General features: G+C 45.6%; 8 protein-coding genes across 8 annotated transcripts; 2 read left to right on the top strand and 6 right to left on the bottom strand.

The window, feature by feature from the left end:
• Positions 1-77: 77 nt before the first annotated feature.
• DFL_005473 (uncharacterized protein) lies at positions 78-1,431 on the top strand (the record flags this gene model as incomplete). The annotated part of the gene is made up of 3 exons (XM_067634738.1): positions 78-301; positions 397-1,032; positions 1,182-1,431. The coding sequence occupies 3 exons, from the start codon at positions 78-80 to the stop codon at positions 1,429-1,431; spliced, it is 1,110 nt and encodes a 369-aa protein (XP_067489238.1).
• A 23-nt stretch (positions 1,432-1,454) lies between these two features.
• DFL_005472 (uncharacterized protein) lies at positions 1,455-3,576 on the bottom strand (the record flags this gene model as incomplete). The annotated part of the gene is made up of 4 exons (XM_067634737.1): positions 1,455-1,766; positions 1,821-2,673; positions 2,727-2,808; positions 2,883-3,576. The coding sequence occupies 4 exons, from the start codon at positions 3,574-3,576 to the stop codon at positions 1,455-1,457; spliced, it is 1,941 nt and encodes a 646-aa protein (XP_067489237.1).
• Positions 3,577-5,478: 1,902 nt separating this feature from the next.
• DFL_005471 (uncharacterized protein) lies at positions 5,479-9,177 on the bottom strand (the record flags this gene model as incomplete). Its single annotated transcript, XM_067634736.1, has 10 exons — positions 5,479-6,024; positions 6,078-6,723; positions 6,789-6,950; positions 7,020-7,117; positions 7,182-7,341; positions 7,401-7,498; positions 7,568-7,606; positions 7,663-7,756; positions 7,835-8,584; positions 8,900-9,177. The coding sequence occupies 10 exons, from the start codon at positions 9,175-9,177 to the stop codon at positions 5,479-5,481; spliced, it is 2,871 nt and encodes a 956-aa protein (XP_067489236.1).
• A 1,575-nt stretch (positions 9,178-10,752) lies between these two features.
• DFL_005470 (uncharacterized protein) lies at positions 10,753-11,097 on the bottom strand (the record flags this gene model as incomplete). The annotated part of the gene is made up of 1 exon (XM_067634735.1): positions 10,753-11,097. The coding sequence occupies one exon, from the start codon at positions 11,095-11,097 to the stop codon at positions 10,753-10,755; it is 345 nt and encodes a 114-aa protein (XP_067489235.1).
• Positions 11,098-12,316: 1,219 nt separating this feature from the next.
• Positions 12,317-13,956, bottom strand: DFL_005469 (uncharacterized protein; the record flags this gene model as incomplete). The annotated part of the gene is made up of 3 exons (XM_067634733.1): positions 12,317-12,634; positions 12,712-13,405; positions 13,466-13,956. 3 exons carry the CDS (start codon positions 13,954-13,956, stop codon positions 12,317-12,319), a joined length of 1,503 nt encoding a protein of 500 aa, XP_067489234.1.
• Positions 13,957-15,098: 1,142 nt separating this feature from the next.
• Positions 15,099-16,427, bottom strand: DFL_005468 (uncharacterized protein; the record flags this gene model as incomplete). The annotated part of the gene is made up of 1 exon (XM_067634732.1): positions 15,099-16,427. The coding sequence occupies one exon, from the start codon at positions 16,425-16,427 to the stop codon at positions 15,099-15,101; it is 1,329 nt and encodes a 442-aa protein (XP_067489233.1).
• Positions 16,428-18,731: 2,304 nt separating this feature from the next.
• DFL_005467 (60S ribosomal protein uL1) lies at positions 18,732-19,544 on the bottom strand (the record flags this gene model as incomplete). Its single annotated transcript, XM_067634731.1, has 3 exons — positions 18,732-18,994; positions 19,057-19,428; positions 19,526-19,544. 3 exons carry the CDS (start codon positions 19,542-19,544, stop codon positions 18,732-18,734), a joined length of 654 nt encoding a protein of 217 aa, XP_067489232.1.
• An 850-nt stretch (positions 19,545-20,394) lies between these two features.
• Positions 20,395-22,297, top strand: DFL_005466 (uncharacterized protein; the record flags this gene model as incomplete). The annotated part of the gene is made up of 3 exons (XM_067634730.1): positions 20,395-21,340; positions 21,401-22,117; positions 22,191-22,297. The coding sequence occupies 3 exons, from the start codon at positions 20,395-20,397 to the stop codon at positions 22,295-22,297; spliced, it is 1,770 nt and encodes a 589-aa protein (XP_067489231.1).
• Between the last annotated feature and the right edge of the window lie 175 nt (positions 22,298-22,472).

Genomic DNA, 22,472 nt, shown 5'->3' with positions numbered 1-22,472 from the left:
AGCTGGCCTTTAATTTATAGCCCCCTCCCGTCCGCAATCCTCAATCCATTCCATCATCTACAACCGAAAAAACCAAGATGGAAAACTTAAGCCCACCCAACCTCCTCCATCTCCCTGACGAGCTCCTCATTCAAATCCTATCATCGGGAAACTTCCAACTCGCAAACTTTGCAACCCTTTCGAGGGTGTGTAAAAGACTTAACGCTCTTGCGGTTGGATATTTGTATAATCAATTTACGGTGTCTCACGGGCTGTCTTATAAGGAGTTGGATGGGTTTAGGAAGTTTGGGGCGCATACACGGTATATAATCCCTCTCATCCCCCAATTTCAGGTATATGTATATGTATATAAATATATATATATATATATCGCTGATTATATATAATGTGGGGTAGGGTATTGGAGATGCATTATACACCCCTAATGCTAACGGCAGATAAGGCTCGTGTGAACACCACATCCGGCCTACCGAAATTCCTAACCCACTTCCCCAACATCACGAAAGTTGTGTTCATAAACACCCTGGGGATATCGTATAACCATTTTTTATACATAATCCGCAAGACGTTGACGTCAAATCTGTGTTTAAAGCACGTGGAGTTTCATGCTACAGTTTTGGCGAAAAACTCGGCGCTGAGAGGTGATATTGTGGAGTTATTGGATAAACCGATGGTAAATGGGACATTCGCACGGCTGGAGAAGTTGGTGATTGTGTATACGGGGAATAAACGCGGGGAGATGGATGCTGCCGAGAGGATGGAGGGGTTTCGAAAGGCGGTTGGTAGGAGTTTGGAAACAGTAAAGGAACTGGGGGTGTTTGTGAACAGTTATCTCAGGAGGCTGCCGGAGGTTGAGGAAAGGAAGGGGTGGGAGTGTAAGGGAAAATGGGAGATGGAAGGGGTTAGGAAGGTGGAGGTTGTGGTCGATTGTTGGCCGTGGTGGGATATGGGGGTTGTGGATTTAGGGGGTGGTGGGGTGGAGGAGTTGGTGGTTGGGGTTGGGGTGTGGGAAGTGAAAAGGAGGCTTCGGATGTAAGTCTTTTCTTGTATTCTGCTGTTTCTTCTTTTTTTTGATTACATGCATGGGATGGGCTGATACTATGGGATTATATATAGGTTCCGGGGAATATTCACAAACGATTTCCGAACGTTAAAGTATTAAAGATATTTTCTGTGGAAAGGATTGGAGCGGATGGGGCGTTACAGGTATCCGATTTGAGAGATATTGCGAGAACGTTGGTATACTTGGAGAGGATTGTGTGGTTTTGTAAGCTGGGATGGGGGGATGAATTATATCCAAAGTTTTTGACGGAGAGGAAGGTTTTCTTGGTGGAGAGGGTGAATGGGGTTGGAGGAAGAGTAGAGGTCAGAGAGGAAGGTGAGTGGGAGGGGTCGAGGGAGAGGATTACGAATGGCTTCGCGGGGTTTTAAATTATACAATTAATTGGTAGAAACTAATTAGTAGTATACTCATCCAACGGATCGCTAATAAACAATTCATCCGTCCCGGTGCCTAACCATACTTTCCTCGCAAACTGCGAGGCTTTATAGTCTTCTAGATACAGGTTATCGGGGAAGTTCTTAAGATTTGGAAGGCTGCCGTCTATGGTGGGGCAGGAGGTGAAGCGATCGGTGAGGGGGTCACCGATGTACCCGTATTTTTGGAGGAGGGTCCATTCGTAGTGGATACGTGAGGATTCCATTTTTGGCGGGAGGTCGATGGGGAGGTCGGAGGAGGGGAAACGTTGGAGAAGGGTGTACATTAGCTATATAGAAAATATTAATTATGATTTTTTGGATGGTTAGAAGAGGGGGTTTACATCGCCAGTGACTCTACCATCATTCCTCCAGGTATCTGCTGCTTCGGCTAGAAATTCAAAGTCTCGCTTTCTTTGACCTTTTGAATGTTTGATACATTTTTGGAAGTATTCGAGTCCTTTGGCCGCCATGCCTCTTTCGTGGCAGTAGAAACAGATCATAGCTTGTAGGTGGTTTACGCTGGCGATATGGTCCGGGTTTAGGACTGGTATCTCTTTGTATCCTATATCGGTTTCAACTTCCATAGTGTGTGAAGTAATCTCATCCAAATCATGACAAAGTTCGTTTAAGGTCCCCAGTTCATCCGTAATCCCCAGTTCTTCGGGTAGTATACCTCGTACCACCATCAAAAACAAATATTTTGCAACGTTGTAGAAGCATATGTGGACTATTTGTTTTAGCGTGAGGATGGGATACAGGTCGTCTATCCTGGGTCGAAAATCTGAGAGTTGTTGGTATGAGCCATCGACTTTATTACGCACCAAATCCCCTATAAACACCCATTTACAAAAGTCTTCGAGTAGATCTCGTGATTTGTATTGTGGGTTTAACCCTTGGGTTGAGATTTGTTTTATTAGCAGGACGATGCGGAGGGATTCCGCACGAATCCACATTATTGGTTGGTTGTAATAACGGAGGTATTGGGAGATTTCGTCCGGGGGGTTGTGGGATTCTGAATTAGGGGAGATGGTATATTTGATACCGCTTCCGGTGAAGGATTTGAAGGTTTGTAGGACGGTGGTTTGGAAAAGGGAGGTGGTGGTTGGGGGGTTATGGATTCGTGGTAGATGTTTTTGGGAGGGTGGAGGGTGAAGGTTAGGGAGAAGAATTGGGATTGGGAAGTGTCTTTCATTTCTGTTTATTGTTAGTATGTTTCTTATATACTCACTTAAGATATGCGTGCATACTGAGTATTTGTAACCATTGAACAAACGACGATATCTGCGATCCCAACAACACGATTTCGGGATCCTCCATTCCCGGTGTAAACTTCAAATTCACCGGCGCATTTTCATCAACATTCCCAACCTCTTTCCAAATAATATCCAAACTCCCCACACTACCCTTTATATCCCGCTGCGTCGGACGAGTATAAAACCATCGAAGCCCCAATCTGCCCATTAATCGACATAAAGAACTGGTATACGGTATCCCCCTAACCTTTAATACCGGCCCGCAGATGGCATATAAATACCTATGTGCTTCTTTGTATATCCTTTTATTTGTTAATAGGATGTTATGGTATATTCGAACGCGGGACATTGTGGCCGTTGCGTTTCCTTTGGAGTAAACTACGAGTTCGACATCATCGCTGTCGGAGTCTGAGGAGATGGGGTCGGAAGTTGTGAGGGTTTTGGGGGTGAGAGTGCGGTAGGTGTAGATGTCTGAGGGGTATGTTGCTGCATTAGAATTGTGGTTAGCGGAGGAGGAAGGGGAGGTTGTATTTGCGTTGTTATTGTTGGCGTTGTTGCGAGCGGGGTCGAGAGGGTAAGTATAGACATCGTGAGAGGTGTTTAGAGAGGGGCAGAGGAGGTAGGCGTAGACTTCGTTGCGGATTTCACCGGGGAGAAGTTCGAAGCGAGAAGGGGGTGCTGTGGGGGTTGGGGATAGAGACTCTAGGGATACTACTTCGGGAGGAGAACTTGGAGAGGAATCTGAAGTCGAGGGTTCCGCAGAGTCATTTGCGACGGAGGTTGTAAGTTTTTCCCACCATTGCTGGATTATGGCGATGTCGGCGGGGTTTACTTGGGGATCCATGGTTCTGGTTAGATGGGGGTGGTTTGGTTAAAGGTGATGCTGGGATGGCGGCTTATATGTCATGTCAGGGTAGTATTAGGTAAGATTCGCTTTGGCTTGCTACGATTCTCACGTTTATATTTATATCGTTTCGTGGAAGCCAGAGAAGTTCTTTAAACGATATAATATCCCGCTGGATCCGAGAATGATTAACACGTTAAGATTGTATCCGCTTTGACTCTCGCATCATTGAAACCCTGGTCCCTTCAAAGATATCCCGGGTCATTGGGCTAGCCTGTATTCGGATAGTAACATGGGACACCTCTCGATCTAGATCTCTCCTTCATGCAAGGTTCCTCGATTCGCGGTCCCCAGCCATTTTTCTGAGAGCTCGATGTGTAGTTGCAGATAAACTACTCCTCTTCAAGCTTTTGCACGTTGTACACGTTTCCATATGGAGATGTAGGAGATCTCAGATTCTGAAGCTGTTGAGATGAAATTCTGCAATGGAGAATGATATGTCAAGCCAAACCCCACCCACAGCTTTTTCAGCTTTAGGCCTTTTTCTCAATCCGCGGTGTACCAATATTGGAAGAGCAAAAATGCGGATACACCTGATCTCAGGAGCTTTCGTCGTTTCGATCCTTTTATCAATACTGCCACTTGCGAGCGGCGGGTTGATTGATATCATTCTTCCATCGCCCTTCCCTCCACCCAGTCAGTCCCAGCCGTATCCGATATGGCAGCAAGACAGTTTACTAGATGTAACCGCGACAGTTAATTCAACGATTGTGGTCGTATCCATTCCTGTAGCACAAGCTCGAGGTATAATTCCATCGCGGTTTGGGATATTAACTGCTGCGTATCATGACTATTGCCGAGGTGGCCGGTTATAACTATTCAGCTGGAAAACGATATCCATGGATTTGGCATTTCAATCCCGGACTTTACGATATGTAGCCAAAAAATTCTCTTTTCCTTATATAACCCAAAATGTGAATACTATCAGACCTTCCGAGCAGCATTTCCCTTCGTCGGCATCCTCAATGACGGCTACTCGAATTTTGTCTATGCCTCTGTTAACTGGATAAATGCCAATGTCGTTGGATTACTGGGTCTTAGTGTTATGGCGTGAATAGAAGCTGATGGAAATATAGATTCCACGAATACTACAATCAACAGCTTTGACCGATATTTATCCCGTAAAGCTGTCACCAACCTTCCCTCCTATCCAAACCTCCTTTTGAAAGGTGAACCTCTCAAACATGATAGCCACCTCCACCCCCCATCATTACCTCCCCAAACGGAACCCCCATCTCCTCCAAACCGGCTCCTCAAAGAAAACAAAATGCTCAAGATAACCATCTCGGAGTTACAAATTGCGCAATGTCGTAATCTGGCGCTCATAGACCGTTTTTTGAACGGTCAGGTTGATGAGATTTGGAACAGGCCGATGTCGTTGAGGCAGAGGGAGTTAAGGGGTAGGATGAGGGAGGTTGGTGGAGATTAGGGGTGAGGAGAATATTAATATTGGTGGGTGAGGAGGGGGAGGGGAGGAAATGAGAAGAATTACGAGGAGGAAGGACGCGCGGTTTAGTTATAGCTGCTGAGTAGCTATATTTTATTTTGCAATTTTAGGACTAATTTCACGGGTTATTATTACACCGGCTCTCTCTTTCGCGTACATATTAACTCTAACACAAACTACTTTCTTATTCTTAAGAAAAGGGATATATGTCGTATAGTAATTGGCTTCTAGGGAGGATCATTCTCGAAATTCATTCCCTCTATGATACATGTCTATCCCCTAAAATATGAACACCAACAGAAAATGAAATTCGAATATATATTCATAGCATTCATAAAACTCGTAAAAATCGTCCCATCGTAAGGGCATCATCATTCATTCGCTCGGCATTCAAGTTACTCTTGTTTAGAACCAGTAACCGAGACTGCGCTTGTTCTTAAGACCGCCGTATGAGCGCTTGTGCTTATACCCGCCATATCCATAGTCATCTTCTTCGTCATCACCGCCATAGCCGTACCCTGCGTCACCATCATCATCCGTGGGGTAGGAGTAGGAGTGGCCTTTGTGGTCGTGGTTGTGGTCGTAGTTTTAGCACCGGCGGATGAGGTATTGACGGTGGTAGATGAGGTCTTAAGAGACTTAGTCTTAGATTTAGACGGGTACTCGATCTTGGCGGCATTATCAGCGGCATCGGATGTTTCACCGACGACAATGGCAGCGAAACGTTGAGCTGCGAGGGTCTTGGCGCCGCTCTTGTCAGCTGGTTTGGCGAGATCTTCGACCTTGACGACACCGGCCTTCTTGTCTTTTGTGATCTTGGTGACGAGAACTGGGTCGCTGAATTTGGCTTTGACGGTGACGTCGGTGCTGACGGTGACGGTGTTGACGGTGACACCGACTTTGAGGGTTTTGAATTGAGTGACGTCGATTTCTTTGTTGTCCTGATTTTTTATTAGATGGGTGGTTCGTGGGGGGTGGTTTGGGAGGGACTTACACTCATGGCTGTCCAGATGAGGTTCTCCTTCAGGTACTCGTTAATTTCGTCTTCAGTACCCTCTATACCCTTGGCCTTGAGAAGGGCATTAATTGGGATAATAGCAGTTTGAATGTTCGATACCCTGTTCATATTCGGGTTTCCGAGAACGGACAACATGCCGACCTTATTATCGGCCTTGATCCAATCCGAAGGATTCGATGGTGGCTTGCCCAAGAACACATAGATGGAGAAAGTCTCAGACCTCTCAGCCTGATCAACGACAATATTAACATTCCATTCACTTCTGGACTCAACCTCTGCACGTTTCTTCTGCGCAAGGTTTTCGGGTTTGTAAAGTAAGTTGATCTGTTCGGTCGAGAAAGCGTCGAGGGCTTCTTTGTCGAGGTCTTTTTGTTCACACGGGACTTCGGGAAAACCGTAGCCGTAGTCCCAGATCGCACGGACGTCTTCGACGTCCTTGGAGGTCCACCAGTCTCCGTTGGGGTGCTTGAAGGGGTATAGTGGAGTGTTTTCGTCATCTTGGGTGACGCCGGATTGGACGCGGCGTTGGAAGGTGCCGACGGCACGACCCTTCGTGAGTTTGAGGCCGGGGTTGGCGGCTTGCCAGATTGCCATGAGGCGGTCTATGTTGTTGTGGTGGAGCCTGTGGGGTTATGTTTGTTAGAGGGCTGGGTTTTGTAGGAGAAAAAAGGGGGGAGGGAGGTTTACCAGAAGATGGGATCGAAAGCAGAGTAGGCGAGGAAGTACATTTGACCACCACCTTCGCCTCCGATTTCAACGTGGACTTGGTTGTGAAGAACTTCGAGGGAGCTAGAGAAGTCGTTGAAGGAGGAGGTACTCATCAAGTTGTTGAAGGTTTGTTGACGACGGCTATAAACTTTTCGTCAGTGGTCTTTTTTCATCGCTTATATTGGGTGTTATTCCATGACGTATACGTACGTGATGAAACCGGCTTGCATGGCAGCATCGGCAGCACCCTCGTCAGTTGCACCAGTGAATTTGGCGGTACCACGGGTGGTACGCTCGGCTCCGACGAACTATACAATTTATTAGGTTGACTGTATAATGATTGTAAGACAGATTATATAGGGTTATGCTCACTTGAATGCCGAATGTTCTGTTCTCCTTGTCCTTGAAAATATACGAGTGAAGTGGGTTGTTGATTAACTTGCTACCATCTGGAGTGATAACCGTGACTTTTTCTTTCTTGACAATATCCGGAGTATGACTCTCGTATTTACGGGTTGCCCAGTCCCAGTATCTATTTTTAAATTTGTTAGGATCCATTGTTTTGAGTATGATGGTGATCTTTATCCTCACGGGAATCTGAGTCTCTTGGCAGCGGCCTGGTATTTGGTCTTCAAAGCTTCGGTCTTGTACTGCTGTGCGATATCCTCAGCGGCGGCGACGAGAGCTTGCTGTATAAAGTGTTAGAAAGGTTTTCTGATGCACAGAAGGAAGAAGAGGTGTTGTTAGTTCTGACGGACCTCGATAATAAGCATGTACGGACGATGCCAAGTAGCGAACTATACGTTTCATTAGTCCTAATTCTTCAGATGGTGAATACGATATGTTGACTTACAAGCAAACTACCGTGTGGGCAGTAACCCCTGCTCTTATCGAAGGTCTCACCGCCACCTGGAGAAGTAACCGCCGGATCTGGCCATGCCACGAATCTAAACGCAAGCGATAGCAATCAGCGATTTCCGATTTTATACCAAAAACACAATCAGATCGAATTCTGCTTCACTTACGGATTACCGTGAATACCAGAGAGCTGGAAGTAACTCCACGGATCATCTTCACCAGCCTTCTGGAGTTTATCCAAAGCAACAAGCAAGAGGTTGAAAACATCGGGATCCTTTTCTTCCAATGTATTAATATCTTGTCGGTTTGCACAACCGTTCTGAGCGCCGACAACGGCATATTTATAACCAGTTTGGGATGGCTTGGCTGACGTGGTTGTGGTTGTGCTGGAAGATGTGGTAGTGGTTTTGGAAGTGGTGGATGAGGTTGATTCTTCGGGCTCTTCGCTGGTTGTAGAGCTCCTGGAGGTTGTGCTCGAAGTTGATTCTTCAGGATCCTCGCTGGTTGTTGAACTCTTGGAGGTTGTGGTGGTGGTCTTGACACCCGGTCCATCGCTAGTTGTAGAGGAACTGCTGGTCTCGGGAGGGGATGTAGTTGAAGTTTCCTCGTCATCCTTAGTAGTAGTAGTAGTCTTGGAAGTCGTAGTCGCCTTAGAAGTTGTAGCCGTGGTAGTTGGCTTGGTTGTGGTAGTTGTAGTTGTAGTCCTCTTGGTAGTAGTTGTAGTCCTCTTGGTAGTAGTCGTCGTCCTCTTTGTGGTAGTCGTCGTCTTCTTAGTGGTAGTAGTGGTAGTCGTCCTCTTCGTGGTGGTTGTGGTTTTCTTTGTACTAATCGGCGGCTGTGCACCCTTTTCGGTCTGGATACAAACCCAAACGGAAGTCTTGATGCTTGCGCAGTCGTTATTCAAGGCAGGATTGTATCTAGGAGTTATCCAATGGAGTTAATTATGGCTTCTTCCTCTTCCTTTCTTCCTCATAAACTAGGCTGGGGCGTTTGGATATGATATCGCGTCTAGACTAAAATCTATAATACAAGAGATCTTGGCTTTATAGCACGCAAGCCACTTTTAATTGCGATATCTCAGAACACCTTTAATATCGAGAATCGACTTTGAAAACCCTTTGCCACTTTTTCTATCCCAACCTGGTTCGCAATCTTACAGAATCTTCGATTATTGCAATACGAAATGTAGAACTTTGGGATCTAAAAATTCCAAGGATAGAGGTCTTGCTTACTGTAAAAATAAGGTCTTCGTAATGATAATATCGTAGACCTTTGCTAGTTGAACAATGGAATCGCAAGTATCAGTCCTACGAACCACTGTCCAGGCATTGCAGCTGTCAGGCTGTCCTTCTTGGACCGGCCAATCTCTTTTCTTGAGCCTCTGCTCCCTGACAACCCTTGCGACCTCGCCTTCGACCGGGGCAGCAAACACCGGAGTAATGGTATTTAGTAAAAGTAGGTATACCAAACCTTTCATAAAGAGTGTCATGAAGGCGTTTGATCCCGCCATCGTGGAATGAATGGAAATGAAATGAATGTGTAAATGCCCCGCTCTGTCCAAAAAAATCTCACGCGCAAGGGCTTCTCCCAATTTTTAGGGAATGACTATGACTGGAGAGGCTAATAACACAAGCCCTCCCAAGGAAAAACTAACAGTTCTGGAGAAAAACGAACGTCTATGGCCTCGGCCAAAAAAAAAGAACAAACGTATTCTAAAGCAAAAAGAATCCTACATGGTACTGTCGTTCCTTTATAGATGAAAGTTCAAGCGATTTGAAGGGAGGGTCTTTTCGGCACATAGGCAAGAATACCTGCAGTAACTAGTCCCACCTGTGGTCCCGCCTTAGATTTCCCAATATCGCCAAGGAACACCGTTGGCTCCGACCCTTTAACAGCGTGTAAACAACTTTTCGTGCGAATCTAGGATCTGGAATACCCTTTAAGGATGCATGTCTTGGCGATGACGTCGGACCCACCAATGGTTCACACCATTGTAGCGATTCTGGAATATCGAAGCCATTCCTAATCCGTATTGGGAAGTTCGCCAAAAATGCTTCTCGACCAGCCGAGAAGAGGATACTCTAAGCGCGGCGCTTGACGGCTAGTCTTTGTTAAGGCTCCGGCCGCTAAGACTTGTTACCTCAATAAATGTAACGTTGGATCTTGTGCCGAAATTACCAGCTGGAAGTCGCAACCCAGTCCGGTGATTTCGGTGTGTCACGAACCGGATTGTTAATAGGCGGAATGGGCACTCGCTGGCCGACCGGCACGGCGTCGTGCATGTCTGCGGTGTTGGATTTGGAAGTTTTTTCCCCGTTTTCATAATTATAACGTTAACGGTTACAATTTAAGGTTATATGGTCGTTTTCTAAGATATGTCACCAGAGAGCTGAAGCTTTTTGAAATCGGCCTTTTGTAGCCCCTCAATAGTTTTTCGATGCGAGGTACACTGTTAGTAATGGTGTGCTCTTATTAGGATTTATATTAAACATAACATGCAACATTCAGACGGCCAGATAGGATATCTATCTGTCTATCTAACATGCCCTTACAGACCAGTATCACGCCACGCGGGATTGTATCTCACAGTATATCACAATGGCGATAGGTATCAAATCTTGGGGTCTTAAGCGACGACAATCAAAATAGTTAAGATTTCTAATCTCAAGCCAAGGCTTGGGTTCGCTACTGCTAAGACTGGGGATTCAAGTGGTATAAGTATGACGTCCGCCGCCAGAATATTACAATAAAGTTAAATCCCATGGTTGGGATAACAAACACAGCCACAGCCATGCCGGAAATACCGGCACGCTCTCTCTAAACTAATTACCATACCTTGTAAAATTCGTCTCGCATTGAGCCGTAAGGGACCACGGCCACCGTTCTCTCATCACGGTCGGCCTTGAGCCTAACCTCAACCATCCTCCATTCATTGTTATGTTGTTCGTCGCTGTCGCGGAAGAACTGGCGGTATGTGATGCCCTCCAGATTTGGTAGGGACTTGAAAAGGTCGAGGAAGGTTTCTCCCCACTGGATAGGTGGGTCTTGCCCTAGCTGGTATTCAGTGACCCAGAGCTCTTTGAGCTCACAGAACCTTGCGGGTGGTGATCTCTCTGTATGAGTGTTGGTCCGTCGGGAAGGACAACATATTGAGGGAATGGACATCCTCGGGATTGAAATTCAGAGTCGACTCTAGGGAGATGGCATCGAGAGTGCAGTTAAAGCGCCTGACCTCCCGCTCCCAGCCCTCTTTCTGGAGTAGGTCGGGATGGAAGGATCGGTATCCTCGCGACGCCGGATAGAGGTTTCCGACGTGAATGGTCGTTTGGACTCCGTCCAGGGCATCTGAAATCTGCCTCCAACGGGCCCTCTTCGCCTCGTGGGTTCGCTCGTTAATCTTGAGACGAATGGTGCTCAGCGTCGATAACATCAGGTCACAAGGACCTGACTCCGCGAGGGTGCCGTTGTTGGACGAATCCACGTCCGCTAGCCCCGATATCTCCAACTAGGACGGCAGCCTCTGCTATCCCCAAGAGGGGATAGAACAGCTCCCATGGCTGGTATATCGTCTCCAGCAAGTCTTCCGAACCTCTGTTCCGCCTACAGACATCAGGACGCATCAATCCTCTCCTCGCATCGATCCCAAGCCCAGCCCTAAGATTTCTTCAAGATGGCCAATATCGTATCCATCCCGATGGAAATGTTACTCTAAGTAGCCAGCCATCTTGATCAGCCCTCAAAGTCGCGTCTTTCGCGCACCTGCATCCACCTCCACAATACCATTGCCCCAGAACTATATCGAGACTTCACGGTCGATATGTTAGTGAAGCTGGCTATTTGTTGCATTATTTGTGTTGTCTGTCCTGTTTGTTACACAAACAAGGATTGGCCTGATCGGATGTCGATATCGGATATAACCGGATATAATGTATTTGACCTCGAAAGGTGAAATTCACCATATCATGGAGGGCTGTATGAGCTCTACGCCATTCGGTGTTCCATTGAGATCAAAATTTGATTGACAGTCTATTCTAAAAACTACTGATATACGGTACCAAGATGATTCTTTTCACATATACAACAGCCGTTGACCAGCTTTCCAAATTCCGACTATGCGTAAACGTGTGTGTACTATGGTAGGCCGGTTTTGGATCATTAGAATCGTATATATAGTTACGTGCTATGCTTAGGTATATACCTATCAAATTTGGTACTAGCGTGCTTAACTATATACAAGACCCCCGTTTTTATGACGTCGTAGTAAAATTATACCTATACATGTAGATCAATAAATCAATTATATTCCATTCGACATATGCAGCACGACTTCTTCTTATATAAAACTACCTCATGATGGCCTCAGGAGCGTGGTGGGTTGAAATAAGCCTAACTAGATTTTAACAATCGACAAAAGCTATTCAGTATGCCACCAAGTTTACTCGTGGCTCTCCGGGGGATACCGCACACCCACGAATACTTTGACTGATAAAAAGAGGGAGTTGTGTGCAATTCGGCTATTGCCGGCATAGCCGTAATTATAAATTAAGTAAATTTAGTGAATCTATATACATATCATACGAAGCACGTATGTTAGAAATATTATGCCTCTGTTGTTTCGGTGGCTGATGTAACTCCAAACACGAGATGTTCTAAACTGGAATAGAGTGTCCGATCTTGACATCCTCATGATAGTAAAGCCTCCTCAAAGTATATGGAGAACCCATCGCCGTACCTTGCTGAGGCATATACATATATACCGCAGTGGCCATCTTTAAGACGGTGGATTTAACACCACAGTACCGGAAAACCTCCGTCCAAGCCTCCCCAACCTTCGCTTTGGATAGATTGCGAAACAATGGAATCATCCCTTTGGCAAATGCCCAAACTGTCTCTTCGTCTCTGTTGTCAGATTTGTAGTACAACTCTAAAACTTTAACGTTCTGGAAACGCCACATTCCAAGGTACGCCTATTGAGTAACATAATATTAGCTTTTTTGTTCAAGGATCCAAACCTCGGTGTTGATATATTTAGTCCGTCACATACCTTAATATCGAAAATGTGCTCTTTTAGCTGGCTACGAATGACTAGTTTTGTAATGTTGTAGTAGTCTACACCTAGCCACCGTTCTGGACACTTAAAGGTGCCACCCACGCCGAGTTCCACTTGGTATACTCTTGGAAATTGTACACCAGCAGTTACATCCAGCATTGGCTGTTTGTGATCGAACGGTCGATGAAGGCTGCAACACTGGGCTGTTTTTTGGGGTCCCTCATCCGTAGTAACAGATAACTGAAGTTTTGTGATATGCTCTTTGGCACTTCCCAATGCCATGTACAGTGCCTCGAATATCTTATCATTCGCTGAGTTGCCATCCAAAAGTCCATGGAAAGAAACGCTCAATGAATCCAAGGTTGCGAATTTTGTTTCGTCTTCCGAAATAAGACCGTCCAGGAATTCAAATAGGTCGAATTTGCAGGGTCGACACTGAATGTTAAAGTCATCGAGACGAGGGATGTTGGAAATGGCGTTTTGGACCAGTTTCAGAGTAAGATTAAAGCTAAAGGGCGAGTCTTTCGGTGCTATGATCCCGAAACTTCTAACTTGTCCGCAGCCGCTAAGTAGCCAAAAGAATTCGTCAAGTTCTAGTTCGGAGTAGGTATATTCGCCGTTTCGGTACAATGTTCTTGAGTGCCCTGCAACTTGGTTTGTCACATCTTCAAAAACCACTCGAAGAGTACTATACGGATAAACAGTGTTAGGATGGTCTCATTCTTGAAGGTTTCAAGATCAAGCTTACCGGATCATATGTTTATATCTGTTGAAGGTATTAAAAACTTCCGAGTCGCCTTTTTTATGAACGAGAAGCTTGAATTGGGGCTCCCTTCGGTAGGCGATCTTGAGCTCGAAGTTTTTGTAAATGCTTTGAAGTACGCAAAAGTGTAGCCCCGAGCACGTCTGCGAAAAGTTTATTCGGTCCAATACGCTGATATCAGAATAACTGAGTACATGCTGGATAACTTCTGAAGGTAGGTCTAGTATTCCTCGACCGGAGCTCTTCCGTGCTGGTTGTTTGCGGCTTGGATTCGAAAATAAACTTCTAAGGCTCGATGCCGGTTTTGCGTTTGATGCCGGTCTCAAGCTCGATTCGGACCTTGCAGAGCTACCGGAGTTAGATTTAGTGAGTCTCGGCGGCTCGAGGAATGTACGTCTATCCAATGAGGAAGTTCGGATCGGTTTTATTGATTTTTCCGGATTAATAGAAACTCTGAAGAGGGATCTTGATCGCATAATGGGCTTTTGCGTAGTGACTAAATCGTAAATCTGTCTAACAAGAATTAAAAGGTGAATTAAATATCAAATAATAGTCTAAATATTTCTGGTATCTAACAACTCGGAGATCCCGATCCTTTTTAAACCATTTCGTTAGACCTTATGCTTCTTTTTTTTTTTCTATTGGGGGGTTGTCTGTCACAGCCCCGATTTCGAAATAAAGTCTTCGTTGTAACACGGAGATAGCCTAATCATCTTGCATGTTTATTACTGCAACCCAAGAAAACACAAGACCACACAAGCAATTCTAGATACTGGTCGTGGAGGGGGTTAGCCTGATGCTACTGGTCTCATACTTGCCATGCATAAACAGTGGCTCCGAACAAACGAGACTAAAACGGCCGAAATGGTTGAGATTTCCCCTTTGACGCCGGTACAAATTGCATGTTTCTACGTTTAATACTAACTGTAAAGGGATATTCTAGCCGTTCGCTAGTTTTGAATCGATTTCGGTAGCTCCCAACCGGGATGAAAAGGAGGTATTTGTAACCGGGAGCGATCGCGAGGCTTGTTTCGATACTTTAACCCCGTCATGCGGAATTTATTGATACATCAGATTTCTCCGACAAGCCACGCCGAGTTTTGTGAAACAAGGGAAACGAGTAGCTGTTGTGTCTCCTTTTAAGCTTATTTTTTGTCCAGAGGATAAAGCTTAGTTGAAGTTATTGGGGTTAAAGCAGAGTGGCGTACATATAATACATATAAATATAGATATTGAAACCGAGCCTCAAGATATCTAGATTCTGCAAGCCATCTCGATAACTACACCGAAATTATAGCGGGATAAAACGCCAAGAATCCGGCCACCCGATAACTGCAATGTCTATGTGCGGGAGATATAAAGCGCTCGAAATCAATTCCCGTCAGGGACATTATATCGATAGTACATTGTATCCTTGCCTTTCCTGGCTACAGAACACACCTTCTGCATGGCAAGTTCCTCCAAAGGATTTTCAACGGTATATGAATTTGCAAGGTACGCTAAGGTCCTACCCAGATATAAACAGAACCGGATCTAGGTTTCTAACTCGATTGTGGTGTAATAGCTTAACTGTTTATTCTCTATTACTCGGGGTTATTGGGGAAATGGCCTGCCTCCGTCACAATGCAATAGAGTCTTTATCTTCGACCGCATCAAGTAAATTTTCTCGGCTCGTCATCGGCTCGGGCCTCCATTGCGGTTCGTTGGCGGCCTTTTTCACTAGCTCTTGATCCATACTCCGCAGTATTTCCCTATATTTGTCTCTTTGCTCATCTCCCATCTCTGCTAGGTCCGGGATTGTCCATTGGTCATATAATCGACCATGTGTATTTGCTGGCGGATAACATCTATGAAATTTCAAAAAAAGGTAGCAGAGATAACAAAGATATTTGCTAGTCCCGATAACTCTGGGAGCAGAAGTCCCTTCTCCTCCAGGGAATTCCCTCTTTTTCAAGTCATAATAAACAACAAGTTGTACCTCAGCATGAACATGACATGTCTTCGCCCACCCCTCGTAGCCGATATTTGTTGGTATTCCAGCATACGGTGGCAAATATTTAAACTCGAGATGTCGAAAGTAGCACGGATATCGTTGGGAGGCCCCTAAGAGAGTTTGTGTGATGCGGTAGTAGGCTGCGATCTTTTCGATTTGCCTCAATGCCTTGACAGCCGACCGCAGCTGAGGGGTTGGTCCGACCGTTTCTAAACGGCGGGCGTACTCTTTGATTGAGTCTGAAGTACATAAACCATAACTTGCTTTGACAAGATTTTTGATGTAGACGACTTCGTCGTCGGATTGCGTGGTTACAGCTTCGAAATTTTCGTAGAGTTTTGCGAGGTATTCTATACCTGCCTCCACAGCCCTTCGCTGCGACTTTTCTTTCTTTGTGTATAGGAACTGTACGCGATGGAGAAGGTTTTTGAAGTCTTCCCACAGGGGTTTTTTATGTGTGCGGGAGAGGTATGTCGGTTTCTCCCACTTTGAGGAACGTAGACGCCCAAGGATACGGCGTTGGTGTAACCTTATAATTAATTCAAATAGTTCATCGCCACGAAATTCTCCAGCTCCATCACTCGTAGCATATGCAGCCAACGTTCTGCGAATATTTTCAAGTGACTCCTGCAAAATCTCATTGATTGTGTCTATAGCAGCGAAACGGACAACGAGCGACTGTTCTTCCAAATTCTCTTCAAGGCATACCGCTGCAACGCTTTGAGCTCCCTGTTCTACGGCTACCAGAAATGCAAATGCATCTGCAAGCTTTTGTTCGTCGTCGGTTGAGAAATTGCGGCTGGTGTTGTCGGTGTCAGCGGGGAGGGGGAAGACTTGTGGGTCTAAAGGAACAGCGTTCGTACGCTCCTCGAGGCTGACGAGGTGGGTACGGAATGTATCCTCGTCCAGGTCTCGCCATATGGACTGGCTGTGGCTGGCCGTCCGTGGGTTCATGCGGAATGAGAGAGAAGGTTGGGTTTTGCGACTTGTGTCACTTGCAAACATTTACATTTAGCTTAGGCTGGTCGACGGCCTGTTCAGCCTTCATTTGGAGACGACAACACAAAAGACTTTGTTGGGTTTTTCGCACACCGACCCAACAAGGCACATACGCCAATTTTTTTGCATCTAGGTTTATATCGAGTGGTATCAATGCCCGATGGGTAGGATGCTATATTTCAATCTCGAGAAGAAACTCGACTAGGACTTCATTACGAATACAATACTACGACAAACAAATAACTTAGTGTTTCTCCCAAGGACAGGCAATTGCAAGGCAATACACAAAAGGATGAAACCTTATATTATCCGCATAAGGAATCAGTTCACTCCCAAGGCTTGGATACTTAGTACCATTAATATTATCGATAGCGAGACTATCAGTGATACTCCCTGCTTCCAACAAAGTATCAAACTGCGAAGGAAGCCCGATTGGGGACTCAATTTTCACATTTGTGATCTTGAATTCTACCGAGGTAAGATCTGACCAGCGTTCCGAAAATTGATATTTCTTCATTGGAGTTGACCGAAGGGTCACAGGGTCTGAAATAGACAGCAATGCGTTCGCTGTAAACTTGACCGAGGCTGTGAGGTGCTGCGTACTTGGTACCAGCGAGGACAATATCGCAACTTGCGGGCGCACTAGTTGCGTAAGAATGCCGACTGGAATAGGACCAGGCAGAGGATTCCTTTGGATTGTGGCTGGGACGAATATGCAACCCATACAGATGGTGCTTAAATCAAAACTTCGGAAGAGAGGTTGTTCATCAGGACCTAGTGCGATTTTGATACCAACGATTTCGCCCCGATCGTTGACGTTATCCTGGATGGCCGGTGAGATACTGGATATGTAGTGATTTTGTGAGCACGGTTTTAGTAGCGCTGTTTTGAGTTCGGTTATTGGGACCTTGGTCCCGGACGGCGGATTTTGTACTTCAATGACACTGAAATCCGATACATCGAATTGTTGGACCGGGTCTCTGAGGCGACTAGTTTCTTGGCCGTTTTGAAATTGAGGGCCTTCGAACTATTTGGGTCGGGGAGGATTCCATCAGCTATACAATCGAAATTAGGATCATACGGAGGATCTCCAGATGAACGAGTAGGTAGCTGTAAATATAATAGAACTTTAAGCCCTACACTTAAGAGGAATGGCTAGCCCTGGCACACAGCTTGGTTGGCCCAATTCAATCTCAAAAACAAAAGACTTGTTTATAATTAAAAGGCATTGTCGCCCCCTAAAAATTTTTAAAAGGCTTTCGCAACGAAGGCCGGCGTATAACTTTGGTCGAGGTCTAGTCTTGAAAGGTTATCAAGATAACTCGTATTGGGGATTATATTCTGACTGGTGTGGGCATCGAATTTAGAGGAATCTTTTCCTGGACATTCAAATCAGTTCAATCAAACGCGTTAGCGTCCTCTCTTTTATTTTATACTCAGAATGAACTGGCTACTCGAATATGAAACTTTTTGTAGAAGTCGGCTACGTAGAATTATTGTGGCCGCAGTACTGGCAAAGTTATAACCAATCGACTGGAAAAGATCGTGCACTCGATTGATCTAGATTCACTATTTGTTTGCAGCCTGTATACGAGACCAGTTACAGCTTGATATAACATGTTGGATTTTGCTGTTACACAAGCGCAAGATGTTGGGCTCTAGTGAATTACCTAGATACGTACCGATAACCCATTCGATACTTTGTGCAACCGTAACATTCCTGATCCGGATATAGAATAGGCCCAGCCGATAATTTATATACTGTAGCCTGCATGAGCGAACCCCCGACTTCCGCCGAACGGAAGTTCCCGTGAGGCTGTCTCGCCGCCAGTTTATGTTGTAAGATACAAGAATGTTGGCCAAACCAGAGGTATCAATTTTGGCATATATTAAGGACGGTCTAACAAGAGAGGCCTATATTTCTATTTTTTACTATGTCAGAATGTATCAGGATATTAATCCCTTGGCCAGATACCTAGTTTAGAATTGTCAACAGTATACGGAGGTATGGTTCGAAGTACACGCGATAACTTCTCAGCTAATATAAGATTATCATCTAGGGCTTAAGCCGGGGCCGGCTCCGCTCCATCGAATTGAGTATTTACGCAAGAGTTTAGAAACTATATTTCCAGCCATGAAGTCATGTTCATTGATGCAAGCATGCCATGTACACCGCGTTGAGTCCTCCGCCCTCATGAACCAGGATTATATAATTATTTTAATAATCGCCAAGACTTTTACCATGAAAGATCTGGCTTTCTAATAGAGGCGCCTAGGAGGAGACATGGAAGCCTTGATGGTCAAGTTTCCAACGTTCTGCCAGCCCTTCTTCAACAAAGAGACAAGGTAGTTGATGGCCAACATGATGTTACCAATCAACTGATCCTCGGTCATACCGACGTTTCCGACGGCGACACCCAAGCAGAGAACCTTCTTCAACTGGAACTTGATTGTAGACTTGACATCCGTCAATTTACCCGTGAGATCCTCATTATGCGAAATCGGGGTTGGGAATTTGCCAGCTGCAGCACATGTTAGCTTCATTTTGATCTTTAAGTTCCGATTATAGACGGATTGACCGTACCCTTGGACAAACCAGGTCCCAAGAGACGTGGAATCTGCCTGATCAAGTTCTCGGAAGCGATGAAAGCATCGTACTTCCTGGCGAGCTTCTTGATCAACTTCTTGTTCTTGTTGAGCTTCTTCAAGTCGTCAACAGACATGGAGTCAACACCAACGTGCTTAGCACGATCGATATCGTGCTGGTCACCGAGGATGCAGACGCTCATGTTTGGGCGAGGAACCTGGGGGAGCTTGACAGTTCCGGAGAAACGCTTGTCACGCTGGGGGTCATAGTTCTTCAAGCCGATCTGGAGTTCGACGGTTTCCAAGAATTTACGCTTCTTGGTTTCGAGACTGTAAGCAAGGAGTTCCTTGACGTGTCCACGCACTCCGGCTGTATATCGCGAGATGACCCTGTTAGCCTATGTTCATTCTTCCAATCTTCCACCCCATCGCAGGTTCCATCCTAGCGGGAAGTCGTGAGAACGCACCGACTGAGATTTTCGACATTTTGAATGTGGCAGTCTTCCAGACGAATTATCGTAACCTTTCGTTTGGTGAGGATTTAGCGGGAGAGATATAGATGGTGGTCGTGATGTCGTGATAGATGATGATTATCAGTATCTTCAAATCCAATTCACGATGGATCTTTTTTTTTCCTTAAGCGAAACCAGAGTAGCCGGTCTAGCCATATTAGGATTAGTGCGGGGTTTAGGGCTCGACGCAAAATCCAACACAGACCAACACACTTTTCAACTGCCTAAAGGGATTCTCATGAGTCACGTGCAACACATCCAAAAGGGTTTGGCAATCAACAAGACCATTTTGGGACGTTTGTGCTGTGCCACAGCACAGCGCGTCGATACAGCATAAGAGAACTGCCGACGCGACAGGAGCGGGAATGATCATATGATTGATGCCGGCCTCAGAGCGGGTTAACTCCTCCCGTATGAGCTATAGTGGCCTCGTTTCAATGACCTCATTTTAGCATTTTTCGGGCATCCCATTAAGGTTTCCTAGGGTCGAGACGACCCCACCGCAGCGGGCAAAACTCCAGGCACGTTTTCACAGCTTAATGCTACTTTGAGCATTTGCAAACAAGGCTTCATATTAATCTATCGTGTCGCTGCGATTGGTTCATGCAACCGCCGAATTGTAAGAATCATATGTTTAGATTAAAGTACGCTGGCAGTGTGTCTTATAAAGCGCCAGCTCAGCAGCCCGCAGAACCCAACCATATAAGGCCTTCGCAGTAGTCCACCAGCGCGCTCGACCCGAGCCCATCCCAGTTGGTAGGCCATTAACTCCCCTTTCAAACCATCACAACCAACAAGTCTAGCTCCATATGACAGAAACAGCAATGGCAAAGTCCTGGCCATCCGGCATTGATACAGGCGCGGAACTGCAGTTCAACCTTCTAGAATATTGTCAACCGCCGGCACGAGAGTCGCCGGCAGAAGAGTTGCCGGCGCAAGATTTGCCAAAGAACTCCCAAGATACCGATAAAAATGAGCAAACCTCTAGCCCGCAGCCGGCAGAAAAGGAGGACGGAAACGGCGGAAGCAAGACGGAGAAGCAAGAAACCGATAAGGAACCAGAGACAATCACGGTTGCTGAGAAGGCTTCGAAGGACGGAGACAACCAAAAAGCCGATGAAAGCAACGATCGGAATTCCAAAGCTGCAGTAGCTCTAGATCATTCAGCCGATTATCCAAAGGAATACTATGACTCTCCGGATCTCAAGGTCATCATAAAAGGCGAGCCTGGCTATATTGCTTTTCTAGTGTCCTCCCACGCTCTCGCCATGGCGTCAAAAGAATGGAGAAGCAAACTCAGTCTGAGTAACCTCAAAGACCTTGAAAACCATCCATTTGGGGCCTCAAGCGATGGTACCATCAAAGTCCTCTGTCTGGACGGTGTTGACCCTTTGTCCTTGGATATCCTATTTCGGGTTATTCATTGGAAAACCGAAGATCTACCCCAACATCTAACATTCGACGCCCTTCGGAAGCTTGCTATAGCTTGCGAGAAGTTTGGTTGTGGGAGGGTGTTAAATCCCTGGCCGTTGGTTTGGATGGAAGAATACGAGGAGCAAGCAATACTCCCCGGATTCGAGGATTGGATGTTCATAGCCCAAGCATTGGATACTAGGAATTCTAAAGCTAGAGAAATTTCTAGACAGATGATCCTTGAGGTATCATCGATCAGCAAGTGCGGTACATATCTTCGACGAGATGTAAGAGGAGACGGAATTGCTGCACATACTATCAAGGTAGAAGTCAACCTTATCCCTCCCAGAATTCTTGGTATGAACTCCCCCCCTCAAATATACATACTGAGAAAACACATGCTAATCTTTTTCATAGAACATATACTCCAAGAACGAACAAAGGCAGTAGACGAGGTCATCTGTTTACTCAGGCAGTTCGTCAGCAATATCACTAGTGCAAGCTCAGATTCGGGTTCATTCGGATTGACAGGGAAGGAATTCTGCCGAAATGAGACTTGTTCAGATATAGCTCTAGGGTCGCTCCTCCGGAGTCTGAAAGCATTGAATCTATGGCCTTTGTTACGCTCTGGTACACCACAAGAATGGCATGGATCGGTCACGACACTAGTTATGCAAGTTGAGACCATCAGAATGACAACCTTCCTCAAGGCCGGAGTTGTGGACAAGTTAGCAAATAAAGAGGTCAATGAACTCAACCCTGAATCTGAACCCGAGGTACAGAAACCTAAAACCCCTTTAAAGCACCAATCGAAATCAAAAAATGGTGTGGGAAAGCGACAAGGTCCTCGCTCAAGCCCCGCTCCTTCCAACAGCACGGATTCCAGCACATCGAAAACCCAGTCGCAGGGGGAGCCAACGGACATCCCCTCCCAGAATAACATAAAACCCAAACCTCTCTTCGGTGCTATTGACATGGGTGAGATCGCTTTCAATCTCTACGATAATAAAGTCTGGGAGACCCCTTTATTCGGAGGTATGTTATACTCGAACGTCATGGGTGACCTTTGGGCAGCAACTATGAGGGAGCTTCGCTACGAATATCCCGCTTTCGAAGCCACATATCGACTCCGAGGTACGTTTCCTTAGTATTTTGTTCCAATCAAAACGGGATTTGTCGCTAATATCGATTATTTTGGATTTTATAGGCAATTACCGCCCTTGTTCCTCGGCGTTTGCATTGGGCGAGTTGATAACTCAATGCAGGCGTATTATCACAGACATATCCACGGGCGGATATCAACCAGGGGTTTAAAATATTTTTATTTAATACTAAGCTGAGCTAAGATATTGATTTTTAGTTTTGAAGGGCAATACTTCATCTTGATCCAAACGATATGGCACTTAAGTGCTTTTTTAATCAAATCTTCCTGAGATTAGCTAAATACATATACTCGTTTGCAATGTACATACTTAGCTCAGCCTCGATT

Source organism: Arthrobotrys flagrans (assembly GCF_004000055.1).
Source record: "Arthrobotrys flagrans strain CBS H-5679 chromosome Unknown unitig_9, whole genome shotgun sequence".
Taxonomy (NCBI): domain Eukaryota; kingdom Fungi; phylum Ascomycota; class Orbiliomycetes; order Orbiliales; family Orbiliaceae; genus Arthrobotrys; species Arthrobotrys flagrans.
Note: the sequence above shows the minus strand (reverse complement) of the source record. Positions and strands in the feature narration are given on the sequence as shown.